At 43.3% G+C, this 20,641-nt stretch overlaps 1 protein-coding gene across 1 annotated transcript in view; it reads right to left on the bottom strand.

Moving 5' to 3' along the window:
* Positions 1-14,805, bottom strand: part of GREM2 (gremlin 2, DAN family BMP antagonist) — a 109,197-nt gene extending 94,392 nt beyond the window's left edge. The window contains exon 1 of the mRNA XM_047705081.1: positions 14,348-14,805. Within this exon, the coding sequence (XP_047561037.1) occupies positions 14,348-14,478 (131 nt within the window). The 5' untranslated portion in view covers positions 14,479-14,805. The remainder of the gene's footprint in view (positions 1-14,347) is intronic.
* Between the last annotated feature and the right edge of the window lie 5,836 nt (positions 14,806-20,641).

Here is a 20,641-nt window from a genome sequence, read left to right on the forward strand (position 1 = left end):
GAGGTGGAATCCTGAATTGAATCAGTCATTTTATAGGATACCTCTAAGGGAAACTTAGTCAATGTTTGAAATCCATTACATTTTTCCAGGGGCAGCTAAGGAAATGCAAAACTACAGAGAAATGCCTTGACCTCTTTTGTCCCCCATTACTACTTACCACGGTCATTTATGTGCACCCCCCCAAAAAAAAACAAGGTGACTGAATTCATGTTTAATGCCATTTGCGCTGTGGAGAGCCTTTAGATCACTCCACGTAAGCCCCTGTTACGAAACAGGATTCTCGTTCAGCTGCGTCCAGTCACGTAGACGTACCCAAACTTATGCTCTGACAGAAAAACAAACATTTGGTTATCTCCCTGTGCGTACTTCGGGAGAGAGGGGGGGAGAAAAAAGAAAAATGAAAAGGATCTGACCTTCTGATATTCACTTTTCCATCCTGCATCTGGCCCGCATACAAGTCAATAAAGGCTGGAAACGACAATCCCGCTGTGCCCTTCTTTGTCCTGAGCTAAAACCCAGCCAACGCCAGATCGGAAAACAGAAACAAGGAGTGTTACTGCTCTACCGAGGCACACTGCCTTCTTCAGATCATGTTTTTCCAAAGAGCTACACCTGAATGTGACTTGCTGGGATTCCAGTAATCCTTTTTTATGATCGTGGCTACGATCCTTTTGGAAAAAGCCAGGAATGAGACCACTGTCTCTGGTGTGCAGCAAAACCCAGAAGCCAGAGTGTTCCGAGTGCCTGGACGGAGGAGCCTCCCAAGCCACAGGCAGGCGAGCCAACAGGACATTGTAGATGCCGCAGACTGTTTGCATTTTACTAGTAGCCCAAGGGACCAGGAAAAGGTCGCACAGCAGGTCTATTGTCCTGTCACAAGGACCAAAACAAAACCAAAAAACCACAAAACCAAAACCAAGAAATGAAACCATGGAAGAGAGGATGTATGCGGGCTGTGAACCGCTTTGCTCACGGTCACAGTCATGGTCTCCTCCAGTGTGACGTGTGCTTTACAGTCTCTACAAAGTAAAACTAGCGAGCCACGTTGCCATTGTTGCCGTTCTCTGTTACCCGTCTAGTGCTTGTCTCCCCTGCTGGACGGGGAGCTGCTGGAGGGCAGGACCGGATCTTCATCCTCCTCTATACTCCGAGAGCCTGCCACACTGTAAGCACTCAGGAATGTTTGATTGTATATAAATCAGAACCTTGACAAAACAGGGCTAAACTTCTAAACGGATGGTCAATTTGTTAACATTATCTGTGACTTCTTTTTTATATTTAAACAGCTACAGGACCTTACTTTCGAATCCACACGCTCTAAGTTATTCGTTTTTTTCACGCTTTCCAAAGACATTTCCAATGCGCCTACACCACAGGCCAGCTACCGAGGGGGTTTACACAGATGGGGAAAAAAATCTTTTCCCCTCCTTTAACGAGATTATTGAGTCTGTGTCATGAGCCACAGCCTATATATTCAGAAGCTGCCCTAATAAATATTTTTGGGTTTATTTGATAGTCTTGGCTGTCGCTTGAAACAGAAAATCAGTTCAACACCGCAGTAGTTAATATTGACCGAACGGCCCCAAACCTCTGTTGGCCAATGTTTTAATCATATGGAGACAATCTGAGTTTTACTGCCATCGAGAAACAACAGGAATATCGAATGCAGGAATTAGGAATGCGTATCAGTTTTCACAGTGCAGTTTGGCAATTGTGAGAGCACACTTTCTTGTTGTCAGTAAAGGGGCTTTCTGGTAGCCAAACTATTGTTCTGGTGGGTGGTGAGTCTAATGACTTCACTGGCCTGACTTTGATCTTTGGAGTTTCTGAAGTTGTGGGATTTTGCATGCTACACTGATAATCTGGGAAAACGTACACTCCCTATGAAAGGAAATTTTTCCTATTAGTCCAAGAATAATTGTTTATAGCAAAACCACCTGACAGAAACATGTGGGTGCCTATCACCCTTAGGAAGACCAGAGATATTTTTACAACTGAGGATTATTTGCTTCCCTTTGCACAAATCCATATGGTGCCTATTCAGACACAAGCCCTCAGCAATGTTGTCTTATTCAACCCCAAGAATAGAGTTCACGAGTTTTGCTCCAAATTTGGATAAAAAGAAGTTTCATGAAGAGTTAGTTGTTTCATCTTCCCCAGCCCAATTACTTGAGGTCAATGGCATGTAAACTCAGCTGGAGTAGCGCAGCAGTCATGAATGAAGTAACCAGGGAGGACGGCTTTCCAGCCTCGGATATACCCTGCTTGGTCTGTGCCCTGCTTCCCGCTTTCTCTCCTGGAGTAAAACAACTTCCTGGCTGTTTAAGGGACAGTTCTTCTCCCACAGAGAGAAATCTGTCTCTTGTTGACCCTCAGAGTCCTCTAGGGGCACCATGGGTAGGAACAGCCACACAGGAGGGAGGTGCTCACTATTTACTGGGCGGCCTGTCCCACGGGGCTGTCTGGTCCTGCGCATGTCTGTTTCCAGAAATAAAAGGAGCGAGGAGGGAGAAGGAGCACTGAGCCAAATGACCTGGCTGAGGAAGAAAGTTTTCCTCCAGAGAGCACCCTTCCTCCGACAAACAGGAGGGGGAAAATTCTGGATGGAGTGTGACACCAGCTCTTTTCTTTTCCCAAATCCTGTCTGGAGGCTGCATTTGTTGGTTAAAGTCATTCTAAGTATGACCAAGTAAACCTGTCTAACTAGGGCATTTGAACTAGAGAAAACACTGGTTGCCGGGGATGTGGAAAAACCTGACTGCATAGATCACAAAAAAAAAAAGATCCACCCTTGGTCCAAACGGAGGGTAGGGAAAGTCACTGTCATTATTTTAATAAGCCGAAAAGCACTATGACACTTGGCGGCCTGGGAAAGAGAATGCAAAGGGACTTTCCTCCTCTTACCACTTCATTCCATTTTCCATTTGTTCATGACGTGATTTGAAGGCACTGCTGGACTTCTAAAAATGACTGGGACTATTTCAATGGACCTCAGCCTTGGGGAGTACAAGCTCTAGGATTGTCTGGTATTGCAGAGAGGAGAAAAGTTCATCCAAATTAAACAACAACAGACTACATGGCATTTATACAAAATCCTTCTACTGTCCCCAAAGCAAAATGGTCTCTGCCCCGCTTGGGCACACATCCTGTAGCCTGCACCTTGGACCTTTGTGAAACCTCCTGCAGCACTTTGTGTACTGTTGATTTAGGCTTAGCTTCCTGGTGGAGGCCCACTGGGGGGCATGGTGTGGTAGGAAGAGGAATAGATTGGGAGATAGGGAACCTGGTTCCACTTCTAGTTCTACAAGGCACACAGCTTTCTGAGCTATCAGTTCCCTCTGAGTGAAATGAGAAGATTAAATAAATTGCTACTTTGTATCTCTAAAACTCAAGGAGCCAGAAGACAGTGATACAGAACACAGGTCATAGGCTGGAGAAAACAGACAGGAAATAATTCAAAGTGGCACATGGCACGGTTTGTCCAGGCCTTCCTGGAGCATCGAAAATTCTTCAACGGAAATAACTTCTCACTCCTCCAAGGCCTTTGTCCCCTCGTTGGTTTGCCTCTTTACCAATTTTATCCAGTTTTAATCTGGTGTCCTCATTATTGACACATATGTTTTATCTTCCCCGTTGGCTACAAGCTCCTTGAAAATACGCTCTGTCTTTTGATATTCTGCCATTTCCAGCTCTGAATCCGTAAATATTTGTCAAAAGAATCAATGGTTCCAGGGAGAGTGTTTAATGAACTCTTCTAAATAATTATTACATTTAAAAGATAAACTTCAGACTCAAATGTTTTACTTGTCTTGGTTCAAAAAATTGGATTCGAGCTCCCAATTCCAAGGCATCCACAGCAATGCACTGTTCTTTTACTAAATATTCACAGATATCCATTCTGAAGACCTTTGCTTTTTGCCCTTTGCCCACGAATATCAAAAGGCTGCTAAATAAATACACAGATAATAATGAGAACTGCATTTTGTGCCTGGGATGAAACCATTGTTTCATATAATTCTTAAAACTGTACTATGAGATTTTAGATGAGGATGACTGCTTCTAAGAAACAGTGCCCTCAGATAGGAACGGAGCCCGGTTTATCCGACTCCAAAGTTCATGCTTTAAACTAGAAGAGCACACTTCCTCTCTGTTTGATATCCTCCCAACACAACGTACCTAGACCCTTATCTCTGTCTCTAGTATGAACCCTGCATCACTGCGAGGCGACAGAACCAAAATTATGGAAGAGAAAGGCAGTGTTTTCAAGCTTTGTTGTAGTGAAAAGGCAGTGACTTGCATTTGGAGTTCTTAAGCTCTCAGAATGAAGCTTACTGAGCCACTGAGCGGCTGTGTGAAGTTGGGAAATTTACTGAAGCTCAATAAACTTCAGTTCTTTGTCGGTGAAATGTGGACAGCAGCACTTACTGCAAAAAGTTTTTATAAAAACTCAATGACGAATTGTATGTTCAAATACCTAAAATGAACAGTAGTTGCGTGGTAGGTCCTTACTGTCCCCTCCCAACTCTGCCTTCCAGCATGAGCCCGACCTTCCCAAAGTCTGTAACATTGGAAGAATGAGCTCTAAATGTGTAGGAACACCTTGGCATCCCTGTGAAGGAGAACTTCTCCTCAGTTTAACCAAGTCCTGAATAAAATGCCTTACCTCCCAAAAAGATATCAGAGACCACCGAGGCCTCAGCCACCCTGAAAGGTCTTTGCTATCAACATTTCCATTGAGTTGAACAGAATTTGCTCATTTCATCATGAACAGAATTCTTCTCTGAGGTTTTTACTTGGCTACTCAGTGGTCCAGAACTATGCTCTCCAAGAGCCCATCCCATGAGGATACTTATATTGAGTAAAATCAGAAGTATTCTTTCTCAGATTTTCTTCCTTAATTTATTTTTAAAAAATGGGACCACTGGTTCTGCAACAACAGTGACCTCTACAGGGGCATCCACCAATTCGTTTGCCAAACATGAAGTCTCTTGGACTGGAGACATCAAGATGCCAATGCATGGCCCCTGAGATATCTCACAGCACAGGAGGGGAGGCCAGAAATGGAAAGACAGTTACAATCCAGCCTGGAGTTTTGTACCTAGGAACCCCAAACGGTGAGTCTCTGACTTTTCAGGACACTAGCCAGACCTGATCGGTAACGGTGGCCCTCAGCCACCCCATTCACAAGTACTTATTGATGTTTGAGACTAACCTAGAAACAAACACCAAGATATGTGGCATGGTGTGTACCTCTGAAGGACTCTTGTCTTTCTTCTTATAGAAGCTAGCTGGCTCAGACCCTTGCAAACCGAAATTGAGGAAAGCAATGGACTTTTCTTTGCCTCTTGGTCTCGACCACGTAGCCTCAGTGTTGGGTGGTAGCATCATGCCCAACCCCGTATCTGATGTATGACTCCCCTCAACTGAGATCCATCCCCACCGCCGTCCTGCCCCGCACCAGCACAAGCTTTCTGGGCTCCCAGGGTGGCCTGTTCCATTTGGGGCAACTTCAGCTGACAGAACGTTTGCCATCTAAGAAGCCAAATTTACCACCCTCTAGAGCGAGGTGTTTTAGATTTTTTCCCCCACGGACTTCCTTTTGGTCTAGTGAAGCTCCTTTTCAGGATAATGTTTCTAAGGTCAGAAGTGTATACTCTCTTTTTTTAGAGAGAGAAAGAGAGTGAGCAGGGAGGGGCAGAAGGAGAAAGAGAATCGTAAGCAGGCTCCACGCTCAGCTCACAGTCTGACGCGGGGCTGGCTCGCATGACCCTGAGATCATCACCTGAGCTGAAATCAAGAGTCAGACCCTCAACCAACTGAGCCACCAAGGCTCCCCCAGAAATGTATACTCTTAATAAGGAACTATGTATGTGTGTGTATACACACACACACACACACACACACACGTATGTGTGTATATATATAAATATGTTTGTATAAATATACAAATATATATATACTAACATATTTTTTTAAAGTGTGATATAGATTTATGTGATCTTCCTTACATGTTAATACCAGATCTAGAAGTAGGTATCATAAGCACCATAATTTTGAAGTAGTGGTAGGTGTAAGTGATATTTTGAAACATTTGTATCAACTGTGGTATAGTATGAAAATAGCTCTGATTTCTATTGGTGACAAGGCGATGGTTCTGCTAATACTGCTGGGGTATGCGGCTCACGTTCAGAACTAAAGGGGAAGGGAAATTTCGGTTTCAGGGCAGGAGAGACAAAGATGCCATTTTTTACCACCCAAATTCATAGACTCCCCTGAATTGTCATAGATTACCCCAGAATTGTCACAGACTAACCCCACAGAGAAAGAATTCTCTGTGACGAATTCTTTCACAGAGATTTTTAAAAATCTACTTTTTGCAACCACACAGAGCAAATCAGTCCTCTTGAACTCTCCTGCTTTTCCTAAATTAAGCCTTCCAATTCAAACCCGACACTGTTTCCAGAATCTTTGGTAACCTTATCACTTTCTCTGCCTGAGCTAGAGTTTGTTAATTTCCAAATGAAAGCACAGCGCACGGAAAGTTAGCAAGCATTCCAGTGTGTTATGACCAGCCCACACAACCCCAAAGGAAGGAAGGATAAACCTGGAGGGACACCTTGGCACCCTCTAATGAGGAAGTGATCTCTCACTTTGGGAAGAAAAATCTGTCAAAATGGTTGATTAAGGATTTTAAAGTCAAAGCAGTAAGTTTTTTAAAAAGAGGATTAATTGACTGTTAATGACAGTTTGATTTTCCTACCGAAATGATCATTTTAAACGCTAATGTGTTACACAATGGATCAGTAACACAAAGGAAAAAGAAAAAAAGAAAGTTTTTTTCCTCTGAGATGAATGACTGAGTTTATCATTTGTTTAGCCTACACCGAATGTGTGTATTTAAAGCCTTAAAAAAAGATGTTATTTGTTTATTTGACAGACAGAGGTCACAAGTAGGCAGAGAGGTAGACAGAGAAGCAGGCTCCCCACTGAGCAGAGAGCCCAACACGGGGCTCGATCCCAGGCCCCAGGATCCTGAGATCATAACCTGAGCTGAAGGCAGAGGCTTAACCCACTGAGCCACCCAGGATCCCCTATTTAAAGCTCTTGAAGACTGCACCTTTTGGCAGATAAACAGGAGTCTCTGCTGCTAGACATAAATTAGACATAGTGGGAGATCAGCAGAGGTAAAATTCAGTAAGCATCAATTCTGTGCTGGGGAACCAAAAGATGAATAAGAAATGGCTTCTGTCCTCAAGGGAAATTTAAAATTTAGTGAAAGATGTAAACATATGACAAAAATAATTATACAAGGAAGACTAATGCCACGCTATCTTGGAGGGGAGAACTATCCAAAATGATACAAAGAAAAGAGATGAGCTCTTACAATCAGTAGACTTAAACTGTCAAATGGTTTTGTTAACAAGGCAAAATAGTACCATAGATTTGCAAAGCCTCCTGTATTACCATACTCAGCAAACAACCTTAGAGTTGCTAGAATATTCTTTGTCTTTCCTACTTATTTGAGCTCTTCATGATTATCTCCATAAGCTTGCACAACACCTTGCACACAGAATCCTCTCCACATACTATAAATAAGTGAATGAAGGTGCAACATACAATGGGAAAGGTGGGGAGGGGTGTGAATCCTAGTTTGCAATTGACTTGTCTGTGTTAATTGCTGAAAGCTGTGTTAATCCCCCTAAGCCTTAGTTATCTCACCTGTAAGGTGGGGATAATAACGAGAATATTAGGCTTTTTTTTTTTAAGATTTTTATTTATTTATTTGACAGAGAGAGATCACAAGTAGGCAGAGAGGCAGGCAGAGAGAGAGGAAGGGAAGCAGGCTCCCCGCTGAGCAGAGAGCCCGATGCGGGGCTTGATCCCAGGACCCTGGGATCATGACCTGAGCTGAAGGCAGAGGCTTTAACCCACTGAGCCACCCAGGGAATATCAGGCTTTTGATAAAGCTTAGATGATACCTATAAAAGACTTGAAAAACAGTCATCCTTCAAGGACTGTCAGCTATCGTCACAGAAGGAAGCATGTAGAACTGATGTTTAGGGCTGGAAAGAAATACAATGATCCACTTCCATTTCTCTTTTTAAAGACTGAGCTCAAGAGATCGTAGGTTCTCCTTAAGGCCACACTTCTGATGTGGAAAAACAGGAACAGGTGCAAACCTGGTCTTCTCATTTTCCTAGCTTAATAAGTTTTAATAATAACCAGATAAACCTCTTCTAGGTCAAAGGGGTCTTAATATCATTTGGCCTTCTGAAACACTGTGATGCCATTGTCTGCTATTGTCTGTTTTCTCCAAAGTTTACATTCTCTGAATTCACAGAAGTGAGATATCTTAAATACTTTTTCCATATTATTTGTCAAGTTGAAGTCTAGGAGGCAGATACATATATATCTGAAGCTACACATTTCCGTATTGCTGCAAATATTTAATGAGCTACAACGAGGGGTGCTGTCTGCCGGCCAGAGGATGTGGCCCTGAGACATGAACACATCCTCAGCAAAGGGGTTAAAATAGACACAACCTATTTTTTCTCTCCAGTAGTGGGCTTGAGGGTGACTATTTTTCATCTGTTTATCAAATTAGACACTCCTATGACCATAGACTTCAATCAACAGCCAGGCAAGATTATTTCCACATACCTAGTTTCAATCACGAAGGGAGGAGTTGGTGCTATAGAAACATGTTTGCTTGTTGTTCACACATGTGTGAGGAACCTGCTGGCCCAGGAATTAAGTGCAACAATGTATGTGGAAACAAAATGCAAAGGATCATCTAGAGATAATAACCAGATCATTTTGTTACTGTTGCTTTCGTTACTGCTGTTCAAAGAAGCTCAACAGCTACCTATTGAATGAATGCTTGCATAAATGGTTATGTTTTTAGCTTTCAAATGTCCTGGTTATAATCAATGCCTTCATAAAACTTGCAGAAGATAAATCCTTCCAGTTCATGTAATGATTAAATGATATATTATGCAGGAACGTGTCTAGTATAACCTGGCATGTGTTCAGCCCTTAACAAGTGTTAGATGAATCTTAATTTGTAAAATGATCAGTAAGGGAAAATTAAAGATAGCTTGAAAACTGGATGAAATTTAGATTCCTAGAAAAAGCAGGTGGCAATGAAATCTCATTATAGATCTGCTGGGTTTTTATTAACTGTAAGTACAATATCACACATCTATCGACTGGCCTGAAACACTGCTACTATAATTAGAAAATATAATGCATTATCCAGGGTGTGTGTTGTAATTGCATAAAAGCAGAGCGAGGTGGCGAGTTTCCCCTAGGTGATAAGATTAGCCTCCTTCAGCCTTTAGAGTCCCAGCTATAGAACCAGGTGGAATAATTGTGAATGCAGACGGTATTTGTTCTAGGCAAAGTCAACTCAGCTTAGCATTTCACATGAGCTAGTCAAGTGTTCCCCTGCTCAGTATGTTCTCTTTTTCTCCCTCTCTCGATGTTTAAATAAATTACAGGAGTGGAGAATTTTAGCTTGGAACTACTACTAATCCATACCACGAAAGTCATGTTTGTGAATATTTGTGCTCTTGGTGTCATAGCCTTCAAAAACCCTCTTTGGGGAGAATTTTTTCATTAAGTCATGTATTTCCTTTGTCTCAAATTCCCTTGCCTTCACAATCTGGAAATGTTTTCTTACTGGAACAAACCCTCAAGTGTGTCTTCTCCTGAGGATTACTGTATCCACCAGCAGCCTATGATCTTACTTACCCTGCTTTGCCTCTCAAACAGGTAAGTGCCTTCAAAGAGATTTCCCCTTCAGCCATGGGATTCCTTTATTGCAAAGTAATCTAGAAAAAAGAGATGGAATCCAGAGTTTCTCTGACTGAAGGAGCTGGGAAGGGCTACATCAAAAACTGAGAAATAGCAATGCAGCTTCTCAGCCTCCAGGATTTGCCTCTCCCTCCCTTGTTGCTGACGCCCCACTATTACCGCACTGTGCTGCGTTCTACGATGACCCTGGACGAATGTTTCCCCCTTTACCCAAGCTCCCTCAGCAGCACTGGGGCACTGCGTCATTCCAGACAGTACATGGGAGTGCTGCAGAGGCTAATCTGGCAGAGAATGGGGGAGACACGCAGTGACCTCCCTTTCTTCCCAGACACCAAGACATCTTTACTTTGTCCTTGAAAAAACCTCCTGCTTTGATTCAAGGACACCACGCCTCCTAGCAGAGTATAGTGGCCCCAGAGAGAAGTGCTTTCAAGGCTGAGCCCTGCTGGGCAGGTCCTGAGGGTCCCAGGATTTGCTTTCCAGAAGCTTCAGCACTTACCCTTTCTTGACACAGAGGTCATGGCTTCCCTCACTCTCCTGTGCCCATCCCCAGCCCAGGGTCCCTTCCGCCTCCTCTTCTCTCAGGAGAAACCTCAGCTTTTCATCAAGAATGCTTTTTTTCTGGGCCTCCCAGACTTTGTTTTTAAAGCCCCCTCTGAGCTGCGTTCTAAACAGCCTTCATATTTAGCAGCAAGCTGTGTGTGGCATTTGACGGCACAAATCACGGCAAAGAGACAAGGGTGTTCCTGAAGCTAAAACCCCCGACGTAGCTCAATTAGGATGAAGAATGCAGGAATTCTCTCTGCCAGCTCCAGGTTGCCCACTTGAAGAGTGATTATTTCTCACTTCTGTGCACATTTATAGTTTGTCCCTAGAATATGGCTGATCTGTGAAAGTAAGAACAGTGTGAGGCTTATCAGCCTTTAGTTTTTCAAAGGCTGGACTAGGTGTAGCAGGGATTAGGTCTGACCATCTCGGAGATTCTGAGATTCTAAGCAGTAGATGTAGAATTCTTTTTTTTTTTTTTTTTTTTTTTTTTTTTTTTTTTTTTAATAGCACAAGTCTTAGACTCTGGAAACAACCAAAAAAAAAAAAAAAAAAAGCTATTCTAGTTCTTCTGTTTTGAAACCAAATTCACTAGGATTCTAGAGACACTACTGACTGTCAATTTACAAAATGTATTCTTGTGGCCCTGAACCTGCTTTTGAGACATCCTTGAAACAATGACAAGGTGTACAGAGAAAGCAGCTCATAAAAACTTCCCCTCGAGAACCAACTCAAAAAACCCCTATTCTCTCTCTTTTTTTCCCCTCTGTATTCTACCTCCCTTTCTCCCACCCATCTCCTGGCAGAGTAAAGATGAAGACCACTTGGACTGCTTCAAAGAATGAAGCTAATTCAAAGACAGAGAAGTTGAGTTCTCTCTTAAATAGGCTGCTTTCCTGATCTTGCCGGGCGGTTCCAACTCTGGAGGCAAAAGTAGAAACAAATCTTTCTGAACGTTGTATCCCATATTAAGTAAGGCTCTCGACTCTGCTTTTCAAAGAGAAGACGGTGCCTACTGTTAGGGAGACAGGTTTAGCTATTTTGGAGATCGGAGAACCCCTGGTCAAGAGGAGACGTCACTTTTTACAGTTTGCACGCTGCCCTCTCCTGGTGAGTGTGGACAGCACATCCCATGTATTTATTTTCATCCCATACCTGGGTGCAAGGTCCATGTGTACCCATGAGAGTTTGTTTAAAATATTCAGGAAATCACAATGAAAGTTTATACTGGAAGCTTATTTGAGGAAATACACTCATTATGCCTTTGACTCTTGGGTTCCTATTTAAGGATGACCATCTTTATACCATCTCCCCTCACACTCTCGGTGCTTTGACCCTCTCGCTGTTCATCACCCTCTTAAGGCCATGTGGCTCTGGGACTCTGCTCTGCACATCAGTGGTCCGTGTGAGCTGGGTCCTACGGACAAGCTGGCCAGTCAAAGACATATCCCCACCCAGAAGTGGTGGCCGTGGGAAATACCTGTATTTAGACTAGGGGCTTGAGAAGCATACTTTAGCCTGACTTGGGCTCAAAATTCATTCTACACATGATTAGGTCAGTGTGTCCAATTTAGAGAAAAGAGAACTCTGGGGTAGGAAGAGAAACAGCTAAGCAAACACAGGAGTAGATGGCACCAGAGGCCAAGTTTATAACCGTGTATTTCCCCTTCGAAACGATTTGTCTTATTTGCTGGCTCTCTGTGTGACTTGTTTTAAGCCCAATACTTGGCCCAGGCAGTTGCTCTAATTCACCACTTTCTCCTAAATACTTAGTGGACCCTGATACTGAGAAAGTGCTTGCAAACTGGCAGGACGTGGCTGGTCTGATCTCTTGTGTGCCCGTGCCTCCACAGCCTCTCCGCGTTTGTCCTTGACCTAGGCCGGCCAGTTCTCTCCATATCAATAAGAGCTCAGCGCCCAGACTGGAAGCCTAATTCCATTCCTTTGCTTTAGAAGAAAAGGACTAAGGAGTTGTTGTTTACTTTAAAGAGATTTCAAGGCAAGTACCTTGTTTAAACTTTACCAAACTTATAACTTGATGGTATCTAAAGCTCTAGCCGGCTATCCTAAAACACAGAGGGAATGAACTTTCGATTACTTCTCCCAGCAAAGAGTGATAGCAGCACGAAACAATGAGTAATCAAAGCACGGTTTACATTTATCTTTGAAAAGCTCTTAGTCCAGACAAAGTGTGTGTGTAAGTATACATATTCAGCCTCACATTTATACTGTCACTACCGACATGCCCAAAACAGCTCTCGAGCTTGGATGGCAAAAGGAAATGGGTCTCCGTGTATTTCAGATATTATACTTTTAGATTGAAAAATGTGTATAGTGAAGCAAAACTACACTTTTAACTGCAAATAGAATTGAGTGGGGTCAGTTAATTAGTGTTTATTGAAATAGGTAAATTCCTGATAATCAGTTTCCTTTGTGATGTAAAAAGAGAAAAATACTCATATAAAATCAAAATGCTCTCTGCAAAATAAAATGCTCACTTGCCATGTCTCTTCTTTGACGTGGTTTCAAAAATACCCCATTATATCATTCGAACTTGGCATTGGGCAACCGTATGAACAGTTTTCAAGACTCCGTGGTTGAGCTAAGCATGCCTTTTCCTTAATGACAAAGATTAATTTGATTTAAAAAAAACAGGTCAGTGTAAATTCTCCATTGTGATATGTAAAACAAATACCTTTCTTATATCTTTCTTATCTACCTCGGGCAGGCACATGTCTTGGATCAGAATGCCCTACAATCCAGGCATGACAGAATGGGGAACTGTGAATTACCAGTGGAGGGTTTGAATATGTTCCACCGAGAATCCACTGAGAAGAGTGAGAGAACATATTCAAGTTCTCTTGTTCTCTAGTAAGAGAACATACTCTACCAGCCCTGCACCTGCTATAGGGCGGTTCTCTCGTGGAACCAGAGTCCTTCACTGCAGGAAAAGCTCTTATTCGGGGATTTGGGGCGGCTCTATGCCAGCTGTTTGAGGATCGCCCAAAGCAAGACTAATCTTTTAACTCAGCCTTCATTCAGTCCCCACTGGCTTTTCCAAGGCAAAGACTGAACTCATTAAGCAATGCTAATTTAATTACAAGTAATCAACAGGAAAAAAGAAAGTTATGTAACCATCTTCAAAATCTGAAATCAAACATGGTTTATATATATATTTTAATTTATTTTTACTAAATTCACGTCTCAAAATAAAATGAATAAAGACAGGCCAGGACATGGCCAGGCATCTACGGATTTTAGTATCAAATAAAATCAAGCCCCAGATGGGCATTTCCTCCCAAGATCCCATCTACGACACGGTTCCAGTTCATGACTTTTTAGTGTAGTGATCCGTGAGGTCTCGGAATTCTCACTGGAGGGTGCACAACACAGAGGCACTCGAAACTCCGAAGACGATGCCCAAGTAAATCAGGTACACAACAGGAGTCGCTGACCATTACACCGAGAAACCCCGTCCTCCCTCCGGCCACAGCGAAGCGACACGGCGCTGTTCCCACTCCCGAGCGCGGCCCACGCCGGCCGCGCTTTTAGGCTCAAACCCGTGCTCAGTCCGCGCGGGCTCCCGGTCCTCAGAGGAGGGTCCCGACCTGGGGGGGCGGTGGGGACTGCTCGGAGCCCGCTTGCCAACAACCGGCCGGGGTCTGTCTCGCCGTGGTCTCAGCCACGACGGGGTCACCAGGAGCTGCCGGGGGCGGCGTGACAGCGCGCAGAGCCCGGTGCGGCTGGAGAGACGGGGACGCCGAGCAAGTTGGACGGCCCCGTCGCAGCCGCGGATAACTGAGTGGGTGGCTGGACCCCGCGCCCTCCGAACGCGCGTCAACCGCCTCACCTTCGGGGGGACCCGGGACGCGCCCTCGCCGCTCTCGGCGGCGACCTGCCGAGGGAGCAGCGGCGCCAATGACTTTTAAGTGCCCCGCGGAGGCAGAAACGGGGAGCCGTGTCCGCGCCCCCGGTCGCGACGTACCTGCAATGACGTGATGGAAGCCTCGTCCTCGGGGCCCTGTCCGGAGAGCCACAGAGCGCCCCGCGGGCTGCGCGCCGGCTCTGCGTCTGCCGCCTTCGGGGGCCGGCGGCCGGGCTCCCGCGGACGCGCATGCGGGGGCGCGCGCGGGCGGGGGGCGCGCGGGGCTGCGGCTGGCGGCTGTGCACCGGCGGGGCTGGGCTCTGCCTCCGCGCGGCGCTGCGCCCGGGTCTGAGCGCGCCCCGGGATTCCTATTGGCTCCGCGCGCCGAGCCAAGGACACGCGCCGCGCCCCCGCCCCCGCCGGGCTTCGCTCGGACCCGCAAGCGTCGCAGCCACAGGCGGTGCCCTCGCTCGCGGGGTGTCTCCTCCGCTCGCTGCAGGCTGGGTGTGCAGCCCTGCGGTCGGCGGGAGCGTGGCTGGGAGCGACTTCCAGCCCGAACCGCCCTGCTTACGTGGGGGAACCCTCCATCCCCGGACCCGCAAAACCCGCTCACTCCCCTCAGGTCTTCTCCTCCCTTTGTGGATGGGTCTGAATGTGAGGAATGTACAAAGCCTGCGTGTGTGCGGACACACACGCGCGCACACACACACGCGCACACACGCGCGCGCGCACACACACGCACGCACACTTCAGGCTCCTTTTGTTTTGAATAACTGAGGCCAATGAAATTAAAGGCAAGCTGAGCCCCATCACCGAAGTGGGAGCTCCGCTAATAAAATCTTGAATGAATTCAGTGGAAAACACTCACTGCTTGAGTTTGTTTTCTGTTCCAAATAGTGCTTTGGTCATTATCCCTATTTTTGTTTATTGAATACAGAGGTTTCTAATGCAAATCAGACTTTACAGCATCCAGTGAACAGGGAGCGATGACGCCAGACCAATTCCTGGGCTGCGTGGGCTCCGTGTGTTTTACCGGGAGGCTCCGGGGACGCCTGCATGCTCCTGCATTTTGTTGTTGTTGTTGTTAAATTTTGGAGTCTTGTCTCCACTCATGGGATTCACTGGCCAAAGAAAGCTGGTGAGACTCTGCTGAAAAAGTTACCTGGATTAAAAATTTCAGTCTGTGTAGGTCAAGAGTGCTAAATGCTCAGCTGAGAATGAACACCCCCCCCCCCATTTCTCTTCTGAGATCTGACAAACTTGACTGGGGGAAGTTAAGCATAAAATAAAACTTCACTGTGTTTTCTAAAACAGACCCTCCCTTAGCGTCCATCACCCCTAAATCATTTTCACTTGTGCCCATTTAAATTTTAATGACGGTTCTTCTTGACGAGAAACATTGCTTCTGAAATCACTGAGGTGTATTTTGATTTTTGATTGGAAAATTTCCCCCCAGCGTTATGCCTTCTGTCTACTAGTTTCGTATTTGATGTCCTGGTTTCAGCCCAGCTCCTAACACATTTTGTTGCAAAGTCACAGGAAACAAAAATTAGTTTTTGGAATTCACTGTCACCAAACAAACTACCTGCTTGCTTTTCTTACTTGGACATGTTCCAAGAAGCCTTATTTTTTGGAATGGGCCAACCTGAAACCAGCTGAAATTGACAAAAGAAATACAAAACAAAACCACATTTGGCCACATTGGTTTCTGCCAACAACAATCCAACTTCCAAATGGCGTCTCCTTATTACTTTTACAACTCGAATCCATTCCCTTTCTTCAAGTAAGCAGTTAAAAAAACAAACAAACAAACACTGACATAAATCTTTGAATGTGTGAAGCTTATTTCTTCTAAAGGTCTCAACAGTCATAGAAAGAAAGGAGTCATAGGTAAGATTTTCCAGGTGGAGAAACAAAGGCAGAGAAGGATAAAGTTGCCTGTGTTATGAAGGTAGACAGCAGGCAGAGCTGGGAAATTGGATAACTGCTTTCCTTCTTACCTTTTTGAGATTACTATTCTATACAGAATATTCAATCCGAAGGGAAGTGAAGTGTTATTATAGCAGATTTGGATTCCCATGTGCCTTTGCAGAGACGAGCTAACAATTCTTGAAATCATCTCACCAACTTGGTAAATAGTTATTTTACACAGTATCCCAGGACAGATGATGGCATGTTCTGATAAGCTGCCAATAATTTGTACTTTCTTAGAGTTGCCTTTCCAAAACGAGAGACACGACTGATAAAATCAAGCAGGTTGTTATGTTTTCTGCTTGTTATTTGGGGGATCACTGATGCACGTTATATTCCTGAAAAGACCTTAAAATAAAATCATGGTTCACTTAAAGTCACAGATAAATCTTAAACTTGATTTTAGGCGATAACTCAAGCCTTCTTTCCTTCATTCATGGAAGCATATACCTCTTATACCCAATTAGTCATGCGACTTAGAGAAAATAAATTATTAGTATTTGTTTTTCTATGTTTTATTCTTTTGATCATTTTGCTACTTTTAAAAAGGTTTTTTTCAAAGATATTTCTCAAATGCTGCAATTAAATTAGCTCTCATAAATAACATAGGTGGTGGTAATAAGAAAAACTCTGCATCTCAGAAGACACCAGAGTAAACTGCCCAGCATAGTAACAGCAGAACAATCCTATTTCATTTTCCACTCATTCAGCCACATCAGGGTCACCTGTTTAGCTCGTATGGCGCCTTTTATGGGAGACATTCGCAAGCTGGCATGTATCCAGAAGAGTCCCTAAGATAGCGGTTTTGGATGTTATAATTTATGGGAGATGATGAAGAGAATTGGGCAGTTTGTCTTGCAGAAGGGACTTGGGGTAGACATGGTAACAATTTGCAAATCATATATATGAAAGAGGGATTATGTTTATCATTCATATATGCTTTAAGCGTATTGTCAATTTCAGACATATTTTCTGACTTGAATCTTTTAACAACCCGATGAGGAATATGGGGCAAAGAGTATTAGACTGATTTCATAGATCAAGTCTGCATAGGAAAGTAGAGTAAAGTAACATGATTCAGTTAGGCTATGCCACTAAAGGATGGGAAAACTTGAAATGCCTGCCAAGCCCAGTGCTCTTCTGGGGAGAAGTTAAAGGAGGTGAGTAAAATTCAGACTAGGGTAGGACTTTTCATAATTAGAGCATGCAAGCAAATGCAAGGATTTCCTGGCAAATCGATGATTTCCCAGTGACCAAAGTGGTCAAGAAAGGGCTCACAATCATCTAAAGAGATTAGGTGATCCCGGGTTTCTTCCGGTTTGACAGCATCTTTGGTTTTATTATGGAACTTCAAAATATTGTAAGAGAACTTATAATTTCACTAAATAATTCTCATGACATGTTGTTAAGCTTAAAAAGTTATGATTATGATATAAATATATCTCTGGACTAAAGATGATTAGAGATGGCCTTTTAACCTTTTATCCATATGATGACTCTGCATCATTTGCAATAACAGAACACTTTAAAAAACCATACAGAAGAAGAATAAAAGAGTTTGCAATTTTTCTCTACTACTCAAAGATATGAGATTTCCACATAGCTAGTATACTGAAGGCTGATTGACTTTCTAATAAGATAAGCATCATACTCTCGATGTTTTCTATACCTATTTATCATTTTCTTTCCAACTTGTATTAGATGCCTTTTTAATGCTGATTTTTTTTCTTGGTTATCTCATACTCATCTTAGTAGCTTTTTTCTAACCTATCAATTTATTGATAAATCTATAAGTGTTTGTTTAGTCCTTTTATAGTTATAGTCATTTTCCTTAGGTTATCACGACAGTTTAAATTTAACATTAAAATGAATTTGATATATGAAATTTTTAATTCTTCGACTTAAATATATATTCTTCCATCAGATTAAAATCTTCATTTTACAGAAAGGCCAAAACTCTACTGATTAATGTTGTATATATACATCGAAATCTCCAAATGGATTAATATTTAGGATTCACTGACCTATCGGCATCTAAAACTTACCACCCACACATTGCTGCTGCTTACGTGTATGGAACAGCATTTCTCTCTTGTGTCACAATATTCCTGCACCACATGCACAAGAGTGATTTATAAGATTTATAAGAGTTTTTATAGGAAAAAATACAGCCCCTCCTGGGTTCCAGAATAAACTCCTTGGGCATGAGAGTGCCATCTGTCATGTTTGTGTCACCCCAGCAGAGCAGAGAGTACAACCCACAGAGGAGCTTGGGAAATTAACAAGAAAGGGAACGACCACATATTCAGCTCAAGCCTTATATTTTCCCTTAAGACCCAGGGAGCAGGTGGCTGTGGGTTTTTTTGATTCATTAGTTCATGCTTATTAGATGTCAGCAAGGCCTCTGCGCTGTACCCTTAGTTCTGAGAAATGGATGGAAAGAGGCAAAGAGGGCAGAATCAGGGTGAAGGGAAGATAGAACAGCCTTTGACCTCAATGTGCTCATGACACAGCAAACAGAGGAGATGGCTAAAACAAGATTTAGTAATGACAAATATAGTTGAGATAATGGCCAGGACAGCCTCCATCATGGTGCCTGCCACCCCATAGCCCTTTCCCCAACCTCACAACCCAGGGTTAAGGAAGCCCTCCTAGATAGTTCTGTATATGAGTACAGAAGAGTCATACTCTTGTTGATCTGACTACGGGTATCAGACGAGACTAGGTTCAGAGGCAAACAATCTGCTGGCCGTGCAGAGATAATGGTGGCTAGTTGCCCATCAGATTTCCTCTTTTGAAGATCTTAAACTAAGGCTATATCTGGGTATCGATCTGTCTGATTATCTACCTATCCATCTAGCTATCCATCCATAGTTCGCAGTTGAGAGCCAATGATATTATCTTCAAGAGTCTGAAAATCAGAGAAAGGAGAATATACTATGTATGATTACACTGAAAATGATCGTTTGTGAAGTTTTGACTAAGAATGCAAGACAAGGGGGTGTCCTGTTGCTCACTCTTTCTCAGCTTCCATGGGCTGTACCTCTATTTTCCCTTGTTTCTGTGTGTGTTCTTATACTAAATCTCCCAATGCTCGAGGTAAATTTTGTGAATTTCTCCTCCTGGGAAAGGAGACTACAAGAAGGTAAAAACCCAGTGAAATATGGAGGCATCTCCCATAATCTGAAAAGTTAGGTTAACCTCAGGCTAGTTTTAAATGATGGACATTCTTGCACGATCATTTGGTGTGTGGACTTTGATGTCAACAAAGGGTTTGAATGCTGAATCACTTACTGTTTGGGATTTCTGCTTTTCTTCCTGGGTTTTGGTCTTGGCATATATAAAATAAGGTTAAAATACCTATAATGCCGAGTTCTAGGACGATTAAAGTAGATTTGGCTTCAGAGAGATTATACAGTGCCTGGTCCAGAGAAAATACTTAATAAGATAAGGAATTCAAGCTCACTGGAGTAGGCATTTCACATTCTGTGGATAGCGGGAGTTGTTGAAATTCATTAATCAATGTTTGGATATGGAGGGGAGAATCTGTGCTATTCCACATGAATTGGGGGGAGGGTGTCCTCTCTAGGATTGGCTTTAACCCACACAGTATAGTCTACTGATTTGATTTTTAGAAATAATCCCAAGTCGTTCTGAGCTGTGCCTTATGAGAAGAGAAGCTGCCTATTTCCATTTTAGCACAGATTAAGGTAGTGTAATTATATGATGAGTCTATACTCCTTAAGCAGGGACTATGTCTCATTTAATTTGCTATATCCAGCACTTACCACTGTGTCTGGTACATAGCTGGCCCTCAGTCAAGGTTAGCTGAATGACTTATTTTCTAACTACTCTTATGAGAAAGTTAACTGATGGATGGGTTACTTTGTTAATGGAAAGATAACTTCTTTATATGGATTATGAACTGGCTTGGAATGTAATTCTAAAGAAGGGGTTCCAATCTGTTTTGTTCAATAGAAATACCATCTGAATTAAGTGGTTGATAGTGGTTGGTTGTATTATTGTTCAAAATATTCATTTCCCCATCCTACAGGACTTATCCGTAAGAGAGGATTATATATGCCCTCTCCCCCTGACTGAGGCTTGGCAATTTGGCTTACTCTGGGCACAAGTTACACGTGTACTTCCCAAACAAAGCAACAGTCACCATGCACGGCTCCCACCCCCCTCTTGCTTTTGTTTCCTTCCAGGAGACCAGCAAGGTCCTTGGGTCTCGGAATCAGGATGGCATGAACATAAGCAGTTTGAGACAGATATGACGACGAGAGATAAACCTTAGTTGTCATAAAGCACTGTAATTCTGTAGTCATTTGGTGACTGTCGCACAACATAGCCTTGGCTGACTGATACTCTACAGTTTATTTATACCTACACTATGCATTTTAAGTCATTTTTCAGAGACCAGAATCCTTTTGCATAGAT

The sequence above is a fragment of the Lutra lutra genome, chromosome 15 (assembly GCF_902655055.1).
Source record: "Lutra lutra chromosome 15, mLutLut1.2, whole genome shotgun sequence".
In the NCBI taxonomy this organism is placed as follows: domain Eukaryota; kingdom Metazoa; phylum Chordata; class Mammalia; order Carnivora; family Mustelidae; genus Lutra; species Lutra lutra.